Consider the following 16,935-nt stretch of genomic DNA (forward strand, 5'->3'; position numbering starts at 1 on the left):
GACTGCCTGATGTGTCAAAGAGGAGATTTCACACAAACCAAATCCATTTAACGGCTGCAAAAACGACATCTTGAAACAGCCCTCTATCTTATGTGGACGGCCAGTGTCAGGAATGATTAGGATTAATGTCTTCCACCAAACGAGTGGAAACTTAGTTTTCATGGCATCTGCCTAACTGTGTTACCTTTCACTCCTCTTGCCACTGGAGTTGCTGCCAGTGGAGCCGGCACGTGTTCGATTGCCCTTAGAGTCGCCCGAGTCTCTCCTCGTGAGAGTTCCCACATGCTCATTTGAGTTGGCTCTCCTCACAGTGCTGCAGCAGGGAAGATGAACAGATGTACAGGCAGAGACAGAAGGAGAGAAGAGAGAAAGAGAAAGACAGAGGGACAGATAGATAGATAGAGAGAGAGAGACAGAGAGAGAGAGAAACAGATGGAAAATTCAGAGGTTAAACAAACAGGTCATGTGACTACCTGACACGGCTTTTCCAACATTGCCGATACCTCAGGCACCAGGTTTTCTTGTCCACATCTATTAGCATTCAACCGAAACCTAAAGAGCACAGTCAAAGTAAAACCTGCATTAGAAATATTTATCATTATGTCCATCTACCTTCAGCATCCCAACATGTACAGTGATTGAACCATTCTTTTTTTCTTTCTTTTTTTTTTAGATCCACCCCTTCTCTCCAAATGTACTTGGCCAATTACCCCACTCTTCCGAGCCATCCCGGCCACTGCTCCACCCCCTCTGCTGATCTGGGGAGGGCTGCAGACTACCACATATCTCCTCTGATACATGTGGAGTCATCAGCAGCTTCTTTTCACCTGACAGTGAGGAGTTTCACCAGGGGGACGTAGCGCGTGGGAGGATCACACTATTCCCCCCAGTTCCCCCTCCCCCCTGAACAGGCGCCCCGACCGACCAGATGAGGCGCTAGTGCAGCAACCAGGATACATATCCACATCTGGCTTTCCACCCGCAGACTGCCAATTGTGTCTGTAGGGATGCCCGACCAAGCCAGAGGTAACATGGAGATTTGAACCGGTGAGCCCCATGTTGGTAGGCAACGGAATAGACTGCTACGCTAACCACACGCCCGACTGAACCATTCTAAAGCATTAACCAGACAGACGTATGTATACCCATATGAACAACATAACTCGAATGTAGCAGATAACCTTTAGGACCAACACCATTACAGCCAACACCAATTAAGCAGAGACAGTAAAAGAGAAAAGAGACATCTGTCCTCTTTCTTTTTCTCCCCCTTGTTCTCTTTGAGGTTCCCGTATAGTGGACATCCACAATGACGCCATTAGAACAGGGGATCCTACAGAACATTTACAGGCGTACAGATGAGGGGCGCAGACAGACGGCACATTCACACAAAGGAAAGGCCCCATCAGCAGTCCAACTGCTGGTGGGCCCAGCCAAACCTAATCCATCCTAGGGGAGTAAAGGCCATTCAAATCCTGCAACTGGCCGCCAGTGTTATCCCTTATGGGGTTTTTCAGTAAATGTGTGTGTGTGTTTGTGTGGAAGTAAGAGAGAGAGAGATAGAGAGAGAGAGAGAGAGAGAGAGAGAGAGAGAGAGAGAGAGAGAGAGAGAGAGAGAGAGAGAGAGAGAGAGAGAGAGAGAGAGAGGAGGAAAAAAGAGAAAGGGAAAGTATCTTTTTCTGCTCTTTCATTGGGCCAGAGGGCATTTGGGAAATCTGCAGTATTGATGAGATTTTGAGCAACCCAAACTTGGTCTAATTCCAGTCACAGACTTGAGAGATAATCCCACACTGTTCCCAAAACACATTGATTGAAACGACACATAATCATCATTGCTAACAATGATAATTGTACTTGGTTACTCAATGATTCCAGTTGCTTGTGCTTGTGTATATGTAGGTGATAATCAAACTTTCTGTTTCTCATTTCTTGAGTGGCCTTATAAAATATTGATTACACAACACACATGATAACACAAACAAAGAACATCAACACAACCTAGTGTAGTGATGGTGATGATGATGATGATGATCTACTACTACTACTACTTTCAGCTGCTCCCGTTAGGGGTCGCCACAGCGGCTCATCCGTTTCCATCTCTTCCTGTCTTCTGCATCTTCCACTGTCACACCAGCCACCTGCATGTCCTCCCTCATCACATCCATAAACCTCCTCTTTGGCCTTCCTCTTTTCCTCTTCCCTGGCAGCTCCATATTCAGCATCCTTCTCTTAATATACCCAGCATCCCTCCACCACACATGTCCAAACCATCTCAATCTTGCCTCTCTTGCTTTGTCTCCAAACCATTCAACCGGAGCTGTCCCTCTAATATACTCGTTCTTAATCCTGTCCTTCTTCGTCACTCCCAACGAGAATCTTAGCATCTTCAGCTCCGCCTCCTGTCTTTTTGTCAGTGCCACTGTCTCCAAACCATATAACATAGCTGGTCTCACAACCATCCTGTAAACCTTCCCTTTAACTCTTGCTGGTACCCTTCTGTCACAAATCACTCCTGACACTCTTCTCCACCCGCTCCACCCTGCCTGCACTCTCTTCTTCACTGCTCTTCTGCACTCCCCGTTACTTTGGACAGTTGACCCCAAGTATTTAAACTCATACGCCTTCGTCACCTCTTCTCCTTGCATCCTCACCATTCCATTGTCCTCCCTCTCGTTCACACATATGTAGATGATGATTATGATGATGATGATGACGATGATGAAATAGTTTGACTATGGTAAATAACATATTTAGTTCACCTCTCACCTGAGGGGTAGGTACAGAAATCTGACCCAGCCAGACACAGAGGACAAAACGGGGCAGAATGGCAGGACATCACATTGAAGGTGGACAGGATGTGAACACGATATAGCACCACAGGCGGAAAGGACATGACATCAGAGAAAGACACTGATAAAAGACATTAGACACGTGAGACAAGGGAAGGAGGGTGGGAAAGAGAGGCAACATTGACAGCATAGAAAGATAAATATGGGAGAGGAAAGATGCTTAGTTACCCAGGTCAGGGCTCAAATTGTGTCAGAGTCATCAATCATCAATCGCTTCATGGGGGAGGGTTCTCAATGTGTGCAAAGATAAAAGTTATTACTCATCCTTAAAGGTCTACACAACAACAAAACAACTTATTTTCACTGAATACTGATGTACTTGGACACATCCAAGTCAGAGACATCCACCTTGATGCTTATCCTGACATTTTAGCGCAATCTATACATTCTATCCACAATTCAAACACACACACACACACACACACACACACACACACACACACACACACACACACACACACACACAATAATATGTTATTACAACCACGGATTGTCATAGGCTTTAAATCCTTTAAATAGGCATTAAATCTCAGATGGGGCCACGGTCTAGCTAAACTGGAGTGTTTTGTTGACCTTTAAGTCTTAATTTAAGTGTGTGTGTGTGTGTGTGTGTGTGTGTGTGTGTGAGTGAGAGAGAGAGAGAGAGAGAGAGAGAGAGAGAGAGAGAGAGAGAGAGAGAGAGAGAGAGAGAGAGAGAGAGAGAGAGAGAGAGAGAGAGAGGGAGAGCGAGAGAGAGAGATGTGCATGTGAACATGCATGCATCTGTGTGTGTGCAGAGTTACACACATGTGCTTGGAGACTGTTAAGCTCCTCCAATTGAGCCAACTCTTCACTGAACACAGAGCAAACCAAGCCCCTCTATGTCATGGTCTTATTTCACATCTGACCATGAAGCTGATACTGGTCTGTGAAGCACAAAGTAAGTCAAGAAATGAACAAATGTGTTCAAAGGTCCAAAGCTTTAAAAAAAACCCTGTAAACTAAAGCCTAAAAGCTTGATGTTTATGTGAATATCGAAGGCCAAAACCAGAAAGATAAATCTATTTTTTCCCTGACACACAAATCTAATCATCAGCAGTCACTCGGGGTCAAGTATGACCATCCTCTCTCTGGGTCCTTCTGGGTCCTCAGGTGGGTGTAGAGGCTGATGCTGAAGCAACATAATGGGAGGATGCCTGCGCGTGACAGCTTTTTACGTGGAGTGGCTGATGTGCCTGCAGCCACCACACGGTCCTTGGCAGGGGGTGGCCGGAGTCCAATGGCATGGAGGACCAGGACGACTGGGGACCACCCTCTGTTGCAGCCTTCATCCGTCTTCACTGCCGTTATGATCAGGAAACATCTTCCACCAGTTCTGCTGTTGATGTCTTTGTTGCATCGTGCTTCATCTGGAACCTCCCCTTTGACCAGTCTACCTTAGGTGACCTTACCAGGAGTCAAGCTCCGGACAGCATAGCTCTTGAGATTATTGGTCCATGCAAGCTTCTCCACCATGGCAAGGTGGCGATCCAGGAGAAGACACACACACACACACACACACACACACACACACACACACACACACACACACACACACACACACTCATCACATTTTCTTTTTATATATCTTATAAATCCATATAGTTTTTATTATCCTGGGGTTTTTTTGTTTGTTTTTTTTACATGGTGATGCTGGTCGTGTGGCTTGGGTCCTGGGATGTTCCGGTGGCGTCTGGACACTGCTGGGCATCCTGCACATCATATTCTTCATAAATGTTATGATTCCATTATAATTCTGTTATCCTCTTTCAATGTTATCTTCTGTAAATTGTGTAAACACGACATCTATTGCACGTTGTCCGTCTTGGGAGAGCGATCCCTCCTCTGTTGCTCTCCCTGAGGTTTCGTCCTATTTTTTCTCCCTATCAAAGGTTTTTTTTTTTAGGGAGTTGTTCCTTATCCGATGAGAGGGTCTAAGGTCAGGATATTGTGTTGCTGTAAAGCCCACTGAGGCAAATTTGTAATTTGTGATATTAGGCTATACAAATACAGTTGACTTGACTTGACATATACACTCAAACTTAAACCATAGCCTGAAGTGAATGTGGAGGCCCAGACAGAAAGACAGCTATGACAATAAGGTGTCTCCCTGTTTATCAGTTATATTAAATGTCAATGATAACTTTAAAATGTCACCAAGGGAAGACTGTGGATGTCAGATAGGCATAGGCGGATGTAATGAATGTCTGAAAAGAAATGAATTGTCGTGTTTGATGATACATTGATATAGCCAATAACTAAAGTTATGGAGAAAACTCCAAAGACATTCAATAGAAGAGAAGGATATGCTGATTTTTAAAAAATTTTTTTAAATGATCCACATTCAAGAACAGAAACCTCTGGCTGGTATGTAACATTTAAATGTTACACACTTGTGAGATTTACATCTTTTTTTTGTTGACTCAATGCAAATCCTCATAGCCCAGGATGATGAGAAAACCTAATCTTTGTCGTATGGATTTCCAAAGTTTTACTTCACTTGCGTGTTTTCTAAGACACTCCATTAGTCTTCTCAAAACAAGATGTATTTTTCTATCCACAACAGCAAAGACAACAGAGACAATAAGAATGTACTCAAAATTTTACTGTCACTAAGTGCCTTTAACCCCTATTTTTCCCTGCAAATATACAGTATACATCTTCCTTTAAAGTATAGAAAAGAATAGTCACAATTAACCACTAACATACACAAATCAAGACATTCACTCCTCCTTCACCCAACTGGGGTCAACCCCAACCAACCCCTCCCCCCCTTACCCTAACCTAACCCAGGTCTATGACACAGCACAGCACAGTACGACACCACACCACACCGCACCGCACCACACCACACCACACTACACTACACTGCACTACACAACACTAATATCTAGAAATAACCACAATCCTAAGGTTCTCTTTAGGGTAATTGATTCTATTATTAATGGTCCCTCCACTTCTCTTTTTGAACCTGATGTTGAGTTGTCCAAAAAATTTCTCGCTCATTTTGTAAATAAGGTGGAGAATATCAGATCCCAAATCCAACCAGGCTCTTGCATTCATTCCCATTCGAGAGTACAGTTTTCAATATGAACTCCTCCTCCTGCATCTTAGACATCATTCTCACTAAGATGCTCAAGGAGGTATTTTCAACAATCAGCCCCATTATTCTGCAAATTCTTAATAATTCTCTGGCCTTTGGTTCTTTTCCAAGCAGTTTTAAGCATGCCATTGTTCACCCATTGCTGAAGAAACCTAATTTAGATCCCCTGTCCCTAAGTAACTACAGACCAATCTCCAAATTGTCTTTTCTAGCTAAGATTCTGGAGAGAGTAATTTCTTCTCAATTGATTTCTTTTATGAACACAAATAGTGTTTTTAACAGTTTCCAGTCTGGTTTCAGAGCGCTTCATAGTACCGAGACAGCTCTAGTTAAGGTCACTAATGACCTACTGCTGACTGCAGACAGAGGTGACTTCTCGATTTTAGTTCTTTTAGACTTAGCGCTGCCTTTGACACAGTCCATCACAACATCCTCTTACATTGCTTAGGGACTTGACTTGGCATGAAGGGCTCAGCTCTTAGCTTATTAAACTCTTACCTCACCAACAGAACTTTTCCTGTTGTTTAGGGTAACTCTACCCCCTCGATGGCTCAGTTGAATTGTGGTGTCCCTCAAGGCTCAGTTCTTGGCCCGCTTCTCTTTTCTATATATATACTGTCCCTTGGCCAGGTCATTCAAAAATCATGATGTGCTCTACCATTTTTATGCTGACAACACTCAATTATACATGCCACTAAAACCCACAGATCCTTGTGCCCTAGCAAATCTCACAACTTGCCTCTGACATTAAATCCTGGATGTCTGAAAATTTTCTCAAATTTAATGATGATAAGTCTGAGGTCATTCTGTTTGGTCCCAAAAATTCCATCGCCCTTTTGTTACTAATGTTGGTGGTCTGTCAGGGAATCTTAAGTAGGCTGCTAGGAATCTTGGGGTAATATCTGAAGCTAACCTTGATTTTGATAATCAAATCAAACATGTTGTTCATTCATGCTTTCTCCAGCTCAAGCTAATCTCCAAAATTAGGTCATTTTTATCAACTGCCGATCTGCAAAAAGTTGTATATGCTTTTATCTATTCTCGGCTTGACTATTGTAATGTGCTTTATTCTGGTATCAGTAAGGGCTCTCTCCACTGACTGCAAAACGCCACTGTTCAGCTCATTACCAGGACAAAGAGGCATGACCATATCACTCCTGTGCTTGCTTCCCTACACTGGCTCCCTGTTATATTTCGAATTGATTTTAAAAATTTATTGCTCACTTTTAAGGTTTTAAATGGTCTTGCTCCTACATACATTTCTGATTTATTGATCTGGTATATGCCTCCTCAACCATTAAGATCCGCAGATGGAGTCCTGTTGGTTATTTGTTACAAAGGGTGATCGGACTTTTGCTGTTAGAGCCCCAACACTATGGAACTCTCTTCCTATTGAACTGAGACAAACCAAGTCTCTAGCTTCTTTTAAATCTCATCTTAAAACTTTTCTTTACATGAAAGCTTTTACAAATATTTGATATTTATTTTTATTTATTTATACTGTTTTTATTTTTACTCTTACTTATTTGGTCTTACTCTTATTTTTGCCTAGTCTGGTTTTATTTCTTTGTAAAGCACTTTGTAACATTGCTTTAGAAATGTGCTATATAAATAAAGTTATTATTATTATTATAATTATTATTATTATAACACCACACCACACCACACAAAACAACACAACACATTTACGTGTGAAGGCCTCCTTATCATATTCTTCATATATCTTCTAATTCCATTATAATTCTGCTATCCTCTTTCAATGTTGTATTCTGTAAACTGTGTTTTATTCTGTATACACAACATCCATTGCATGTCTGTCCGTCTTGGGATCCCTCCTCTGTTGCTCTCCCTGAGGTTTCTTCCTATTTTTTTCTCCCTGTTAAAGATGTTTTTTTAGGGAGTTGTTCCTTATCTGAAGCGAGGGTCTAAGGACAGGATGTTGTATTGGTGTAAAGCCCCCTGAGGTAAATTTGTAATTTATGAGCTTGGACTATACAAATAAAATTAACTTGACTTGACTTGAAGGCGGCTGATAAAGATTTAACTTCTCCACTCCACCAGGTCAATTCTCACCTCTTGTTGGCTGGTGCGGTGGTGTCTTTCCTGGAGCCAGATCCAGACGGAGAAGGTAGAGTACCGCTGCTTTTCTTTGGTAGGACATTCCCGTTGTTCACCGTGGGCCGTAATGGCAGGGTGGCGATCATCGGTCTGGCTGGAAGAATAAAGAAAAGCGGGGCATTTTCAGAAAGTGCCTCATTACAATAAATATATAAAAAAAGATGTCAGCCGTTATGATTTATTATAAAGCTGGAGGACCTCTGTCGCAATCATCAATAACACACAGTAGATTAGTGAGCCACCAAATAGATCAGAATAGTGCATATTCTAGACGAAGTTGAGTTTAAGTTGTCGGTAAAGCTGGTCGTGCTTTACAGAGATGCAAAGAGTACCTTGAGGGGAAAAGAAATGCTGAATAGTTCTCAGCAAGACAGTGACTTCACACATGCAGCATAGCATCCTTTTCATTCCTTGATTGATAATACAGTGAGACTCCCACTGGAGTGGTGCCACAAAGTCAGCCTCCCCAGCCAGACCAAGATTACAAAAGATCAATGTGATCAACTCACAAGCTTGATCTAGTAAGGAAATCTAAAGGAAAGGTAGCCGGTAAGGAAATCTTGTAAGTGTAAAAGCATCAGATTTACATCAGACCTTTCTAACTGTATTCATCAGGAAAGGCTTTTTGTTGAACATTTTTCTTTCCTTATTTAAGTTTTTCTATGGCACAAAAGTCTTTTTTTTTAATCAAGATTCTTAACTGCTTGAGAAGGGTCATTCTGCTGCCCGGTCTTTGTTTGTTCAAGTGTGCACATACACAGATTGCCTCCATTCTATGCTAACATGATTACAAACCCAGTATCCAACAATACAATTGCTACATTTTAGACAAGGAAGTATGGTGTTTGTCTGTGTGTGTGTGTGTGTGTGTGTGTGTGTGTGTGTGTGTGTGTGTGTGTGTGTGTGTGTGTGTGTGTGTGTGTGTGTGTGTGCCTGCCTTCTGGTTGGACTATGATCTATTAAAAATTTATCACTGCAGATAAAGCTGCTCGGGTTTATAACTCTGGGCTTGCCAAGCTGGCTGGCTGGCTGGTGTGTATGTGTGTGCGTGTGCGTACATGTGTGTCTATATGTGTGCGTGTGCGTACATGTGTGTCTATATGTGTGTGTGTGTGTGTGTGTGTGTCTGTCTGTCTGTGCATACACATGAAGGTAAGGTGTGTAGACATAGAAGATACATCAGAATTAGATCAGTGTGTTACTAGGCAAGCAGCAGTAAGAGGAATTAGTGTTTCTCTATGTGTGTGTTTGTGAGCATTTTGGCTGTGCTGCAGTGCACACTTGTATATGTACATGCACTTACACTTGTGCATCTGTGGGGGGCCTGTACTTTGGTGTGTGTGTGTGTGTGTGTGTGTAGAATGCACCAATACCACTGCATGGGTGTTCATGTTGTGCTCCGTGAAACAGATTCCAGTGCTTTAGATGGCTATGAATAGTGTGTCGGTGTCATCCCTACAGCTGAATGTGAAGCACAGCAGGGGAGTGCAGTTCTGAGTCATGCTCTAGTTCCCGTCTCAAACAGGCTCAGACTTTTAGCTTAATCTAGCCACAACTACCCTGGAGACAGAACCAGAAGTAGCTGCCGAATTAAAGACTGTGTCAATCTCATCCCACCCTCACAGGGACAAATCAGACCTGGGCGACAAGGGATGAACATCTGACGATTTGAAACACTTGAGGTGTGCTTGATTTCACATTGAATGTCTTTTATCAAACTCTATAGAGTGAAGTTCAGTGAACAAACAAGGTTAAAGACAAATCTGATCAAATACCCCTCCGAAATCCATGAATTTAGCCCGGCCTCGCCAACATGCAGAATAGCTGCACGACATAAAAACCACAACTTATACCGTTACAAAATGTACTCCACCTCACATTAACATTATCTCAAATTATCTTCGCTGGTGCAGCAGACCCCGGTTGAGGTAGATGCAATCAAATTCCCTTTGGTATGCATACTGCATCAGCTGGGAAGATGTGTTTATTAGTACTTAATAATCACTGCCAAACCTGCCGAAAGAAGTTTGGTATCCCACAAATATCCTTCAGATTTACTGTTCCCAGGCTCTTAAGACTCAGTGCACAGTGATACCATCACATTCATCTCACCGAGTGCACTGAAACTACTGACACCACTGTATGCTTCCTATTGAGGTATATGGGGAACAAATTGAACGAGCAGGCAGTGACTGAGTTGATTTAGGGATACGTGCTTAGCAGGGTTGCACACATTACACCAGACCTGTTTGGTGGGGACAAACTATACGGTGGGCCTACCTGGCTTCCCAACACTGTTGTCTGCTGGGGGGGACTTTCTCATCAAAGCAGGGTCTACACGCAGACACATACAGTGGATACCACATAACGAACAAATTCCCAGAGAGAGGGGAGGGGAGGGGGAGGGAGGAGAGGAAGAGGAGATTCATAAGCAGTCTGCCAGTGCAAGAGGATGAGTGGGATTTGAAGGGAACATCATCAGGATGTAGCAAGAAAGAAATAGAGAAAAATGCAAAAAAAAGAAAAGAAAAGGGGGGGGTGCCTAGGTTGATGTGTATGTCTCTATATTTGTGTTTCACATGTGACCAATGATTTGTGTCACCTTTGCCTAGCCCTTGTATACACCAGTTTGATTTTCATGCATGCACATGTGCGTGTTGTGCAGTGGTCATCATCAACTACTGGAAATGCTGAAAGTTTATGTTTGAAAATGTCCTGCTTTGCTCTTTTTTCAGCTAATTGAAAGGGATGCAAGTAATAGAAGTGATTCAGCCACGATCTGTCACTTGAGAGTGATGAGTTTTGTGTTGCAACATGGCAGAATTGTTTCGCCCCGAAAGCATTTTAAGAATAATAGGGTTCAGTAACGCAGCACCGATGCAGGTTGGGTTACCTTTGGTGGGCCCCCTGCGTGTGCCCATGGCCTGCTGCTCCTCTGACAGATTGAGCCTGCGGACCACATCCGCCAGAGCAGACTTCAACAGCTGAATCTCATCCTCCTGCATCTGGACCCTCTGCTCCAGGGAGGCGATGCGGTCAGTCACCTCCATGCTGCTGGCCGCTGATGCACTGTCATCTGATCAGGGAAAGAGAGAGAAGGACAGACAGACAGACAGACAGACAGACAGAAAGAGAGAGCTTTGGTTAGAAAGGTAGTTTTCAACCCATTAAGGTTCATCTTTACCTCAAGGAAAAACCTAAATGTCCATCCATCCACTATCCAAACTGCGTATCCTGCTCTCAGGGTCGTGGGGATGCTGGAGCCTATCCCAGCAATCACTGGGTGGCAGGTGGGGAGACACCCTGGACAGGCCGCACACACACATTCACATCTAGGGACAATTTAGTATAGCTGATTCATCTGACCTACATGTCCTTGGACTGTGGGAGGAATCTGGAGCACCTGGAGGAAACCCACGCAGACACAGGGAGAATATGCAAACTCCACACAGAGGACGACCCAGGATGACCCCCAAGGTTGGACAACCCCGGAGCTCGAACCCAGGACCTTCTTGCTGTGAGGTGACCGCGCTAACCACTGCACCGCCCAAACTTAAATGTGATATGTGTATTTTTTGCAGATGTATTCACAAGAAGCTGCATTAAAAACCTAGGTTTGGGCAGCATGGGTCAGAAGATGAAGCATTGATGATATTTGAATGGCTTCTGTTTTGTCTTTGGTGTGTTTCATAGGCTACTGGTACAAAACAGACTTAGTATATTTTAGTTATTTGTTCAGTACAGTAGTATTACTCAAGTTGCCTATTTCAATATTTTTCAATCTGGGGGATGGGAGAGACAGATATGTGAGTGTGTGTGTGTACTCATTTTTCTTACCCAATAGGGCCGATATGGCCGCGTTAGGATAGAAAAACCAGAAACCACCTAACTTGTGGGGCCATTTTATTGGGCCCCACAAGGAAAAGGGTCTATTTTAGGGTTAGGACTTGGTTTTAGGGTTAAGGTTAGAAGTAGGGTTAGGATTAGGGTTAGGGTAAGGGTTAAGGTTAGGCGTGTAGTTTGCATGGTTAAAGTTGTCTGTGAATGGTTAAAGTTAGGGTTAATGGTTAGGGAAGGGATGTCAATGAATGGGAGTCAATGAGGGGGCCCCACAAGGATAGAGAAAATGTGTGTGTGTGGGTCTTTTGCTCAAAAACTAGCTTAACACACTTTTGCCACCTCTCCACCTGGTACCCCGATAGATCCACTGGGGTCTAATTCATTAGTATACACACACACACACACACACACACACACACACACACACACACACACACACACACACACACACACACACACACACACACACACACACACACACACAGGGTCTCCTTTATCAAGACTTTTGATGTCAGACTGGCTGGATGAAATATTAATGTGCATGGCTGTGTTGTTTCCCCTGCTGACTAGTAATAACAGCCTGATACATTATGCATTAGAGCGCAGGCATCTGGTGATTAGGCAAATCTAAACAGCATGTACCTCCTGATGGCTCTGCGGCGAAGCCAGACAGCCTGGTAAGGTTAAGCGAAGTAGTAAGCTCTTGAGTCTGTAGATTAACGCCGCGTTCCTCAAACAGTCAAGCGAAACAGCAACCTCAATGAGCGAAACTGATACCGAACTCAGGCAATCTGGTGAGGTCAAATGGCCGTGATAAACTCTGGCGTCTCATAGATAAACAAAATCTGCTCAGGGACTCGTGCAGTCCCGGTGTGCTCACCCAAGCTAAATCTGCAATACATGTTCCAAGAAGATTTAGCAAGTAAACACCGCTGTGAACAAACTGAGAACAGGGGGTCACTGTGTGTTAAGACCATTGTTTGGGTCTCAGCCAGTAGGAGAAGGTCAATCCGACCAGTTAGTTTGCCACTGGTTACCATAGATACATACTGATCTCAGCAGACTTGACAGTGGTCATTTGAGTGAGTATTTTTCCAGTATTAAGTAACAGCATTGTTGCTACCATTCCCTGGAAAGTTGTAAGGACATCTGGGACCCAAAAGCAATACTCAAACGATGTTTTAGCCATGAATCGTTCGAGAACTACAGAGGTCCCTATCATTTCATTTCCAGGAGTAATATGCGGGAAAAGCCATTTTGACAGATTTATTTATCGAGTGAATAAATTTCATCCGTGAGTTACATCTCCTGTCTGTTAGTCGACTGTTAATTGTTTAATTCAGGGACAAGCCTAATTGGGGCAGTAGAGTATGTTGGTGCATTAAGCTAATGGGATACTTTGTGTTTATAGCAGAAAATGTAGATGAGAACCAATTTATAACAGCTGAATAAACCAATTATGGATCTGACAGCCCAGACTCGCTCATGTGCGCGCACAAATAGGCAAATATTTAGGTAAGCTTGCATGTAGACACACACACACACACACACACACACACACACACACACACACACACACACACACACACACACACACACACGAGTGCTGCGATCCATTCTACATTAAATAGTATATTCTGCTGGAATCCATTTAGCCATTATTACAGCCATTACTGCTGTCTCATGATTAATAATAGTCCACTGGCCTGTTGGGAAGACAGATTATTTGAAGTGGAATACTGCTTTACAATAGTCATACTGGAACAACTAGTCTTTAAAAAAGGCCGACATGGGTGAGAACTGAAGGTTTAAAAAGTTGGATGGGTTTGTTCACCGGTATATCCATCCATCCATCCATCCATCCATCCATCCATCCATCCATCCATCCATCCATCCATCCATCCATCCATCCATCCATCATCCAAACCACTTATCCTGCTCTCAGAGTCACGGGGATGCTGGAGCCTGTCCCAGCAGTCATTGGGGAGCAGGTGGGGAGACACCCTGGACAGGCCGCCAGGCCATTACAGGGCCGACACACACACACTCACACCTAGGGACAATTTAGTACAGCCAATTCACCTGACCTACATGTCTTTGGACTGTGGGAGGAAACCGGAGCACCCGGAGGAAACCCACGCAGACACGGGGAGAACATTCAAACCCCACACAAAGGACGACTCCCAAGGTTGGACTTCCCCAGGGTTCGAAACCAGGACCTTCTTGCTGTGAGACGACCACGCTAACCACTGCACCACCGTGCCACCCAGGTTTGTTTATTGGTATATTAAGAACACTGAAAATAATCTGTATGTTGCCCGTGTTGTCCATCTAAACTCTTAAGTTTACCAGGAACAATGCATCCCATAATAAGAAATGCCTCCTGAAGAAACAGAGTTTGATGGGAACTGCAGGTGCACAATCTAATACATTGCACTCTCAGCAGTGATGTTACGAGTCCAGCAGGGAATATATATAATATATATATATATATATATATATATATATATATATATATATATATATATATATATATATGCCTCCATTTTCATGCTTATATCTGATAGACAGCTTTCTAGCTCAAAGAAAACACTTTCTTGTTCTGTAATTAAAAATGCCAAGGCCAGTCCTTCGACCTAAAAAATACAATGATGAAGCATTTCCCTGAGGGGAAAAAACAAAACAAAACAAAACACAATGTTTTAACACAATGAAAACCCTTTCTCTATACGTAAAATGCCTCCTTTGAAGGGTTCCTTGTTCAAATTCATGTACCAGTGTTTGGCAGAGCAAAGATCTTCAGAGACAAAGCCTTTTTTTATTTGCTCAGCATCTGTTCTGGGTCTGTTCATAGCACTCACACAATGACAGCATGATACCATCACTCGCTGTACTACAATGGCTTCTTGTCACAGCCCTGATTCCACTGCACTGGGTTAACCCAGGCCAAGGGTGCTCCCTCTGTCTCCCTATGCCTCGGTCAGGCCAACAACACTCTATTTGTGTTTCACAGCCACATCCATGGAGATCAAGAATATCCAAAAAACCAGATTTTTGTTCCGTTTAATGGAGTGTATATCAATATCAACCACTGCATTCATGTGCGTTAACAGCTGCTTAAAAAATGCTCTTTTCCTGTATGGTCAGCGAGACATCTGTAAAATTCGTTGATGATGTGATGTCCCTTTGTAGGATGTAGGTCACATGCTGTCTTTACAAAAGATGAGCAGCAGATAAGTGTCAGTCTTCATCTGATACTATATCCATCTCCACATGTACATACAAGCCTGTATACACATATGTAGGTTATCTCACCCCACCCAACAATATTTCCATCCCTGCTTCAGCACTCCACTTGAACCTGTCATCTGGTAGCCTCGATAACTTAATTTTTCTATAGTCTACAACCCTTTCTTTCTCTCTATCCGTCTTTCTCTACGTCTATAATCCATTAGCCACCCAATATGAGGCTGGGTCATAAACCCGAGACATTGACTCGTTCTAAACCTCTCTTCTCTGTCTGTTCTCCACTACAGCTCCCTAATGCATCCTGCCATTATGCTCCCTATTACCCTCCTCCACCAGCCAACGTCATTCCGGCAGGACCACCTGCCTGCTTAAGTGCTTGTCCATCACTTCATCCACGAGGGTTCATCCAAGGTCAAGCTAAAATCAAGCACTCCCTTCGTTTCTCCTGCTTTTCAAATTACACAAGTTTCCCTACCTCTGTCTCCCCCCTTTTTTGGAGTCACTACATGACCTCACTGCCATCAATAATGGATGGTAGATGGTGCATCAATATTAGGGCATGCACACATGCGTGCGCGCGCGCACACACACACACACACACACACACACACACACACACACACACATGAATCACTCATCCAGTGCCCCTCTCCGTGCTGTCGTTATTGATCAGGATCAACAATTGAAGTTACAGTCAACAAAAGGAATAAAAGAGTCCTGGGTTTGGTTGATGATCAAAACAGAGGAATCTCTTATGTTTGTCTGCAGTGCACAAACCTTATCTATAAAACATCTTCTGGACCTGTAGCTCTCCACGGTCCTGTGCTGCTCCACAACGCCTTGCTATGCATCTCTCTAGCTGACTCACCTCTTCATTCTGCATGCACGTGTGCGTGCACAGACTCTTGCTTACGTAAAAATGTGCTTATGAATGCAAATTCGCACACAAGGACAAGTTATGAAGTATAAATACATGCAACGACACAAGCGCTGACATACACACACTGGAGGAGTAACTGAAAAAGGATGTTAAAAAAAACTCCCACTGGGTACTCGTGGAAATGTTGTTAAGCCAACTGTTTAAGTATGTACTATATCCCGATTCACCTGCACACATCGCTCTCTGCACAGACAGAACAGCCAAAATGACTGATGCCATCTATGTTTTCTATCAACGGTACAGACGAGCTAAACAAAATTCCTTAATTGACCTACTGGGGACTTCAGCTGCCAAGTTAAACTGCACAGCACTGGGTGGAGGAGGGGGGGAGGGGGGTTATTAACCAAATTCGGTGATTAAAGCAAGCCAAAGGATCAAGAGATGACGAGAACAGGAGAACTGATCTGTCATAACGTATCTGTATATCACGGACGCCACTACTCCTGCAGACGCAATTTAGTTAACGGATGCAGGGGGAAGAGGCACAGCTCGGCAGCACCTGGCCAGCAGGTTCTGATTTCATAACATCGCTGACAGAGGCGGGTGGAAGGCTGCCGTGGTGCTGGTTTCAGGTGCAGTAGACTATGTCTTCAGGACAGCCATTCCTCCAAAGCTCAGTGAGTCACACCTATTAAACAACATGACTTCAGACCGCTGTTGGCTTCACTCTGATTACACATCACAGTGGTTGAGCACAGAGCGGCACCACACTAAATTTAATCATAATAAAATGGCAGGCACCATTTAATTTTACACCTGGGAGTCTTAAGGTATTGAGTCAAGGAGGAGAAAGAAGGTGCTATTGAGAGAGAGAGAGA

General features: G+C 43.6%; 1 protein-coding gene across 1 annotated transcript in view; it reads right to left on the reverse strand.

The window, feature by feature from the left end:
- Window positions 1–16,935, reverse strand: part of eml1 (EMAP like 1) — a 50,226-nt gene that overhangs the window by 17,725 nt on the left and 15,566 nt on the right. The window contains exons 2-4 of the mRNA XM_056272822.1: window positions 10,982–11,164; window positions 8,044–8,182; window positions 185–313 (exon numbers count right to left, since the gene is read on the reverse strand). Of these exons, the coding sequence (XP_056128797.1) occupies window positions 185–313; window positions 8,044–8,182; window positions 10,982–11,164 (451 nt within the window). The remainder of the gene's footprint in view (window positions 1–184; window positions 314–8,043; window positions 8,183–10,981; window positions 11,165–16,935) is intronic.

This window comes from Lampris incognitus, chromosome 2 (genome assembly GCF_029633865.1).
Source record: "Lampris incognitus isolate fLamInc1 chromosome 2, fLamInc1.hap2, whole genome shotgun sequence".
Classification (NCBI taxonomy): domain Eukaryota; kingdom Metazoa; phylum Chordata; class Actinopteri; order Lampriformes; family Lampridae; genus Lampris; species Lampris incognitus.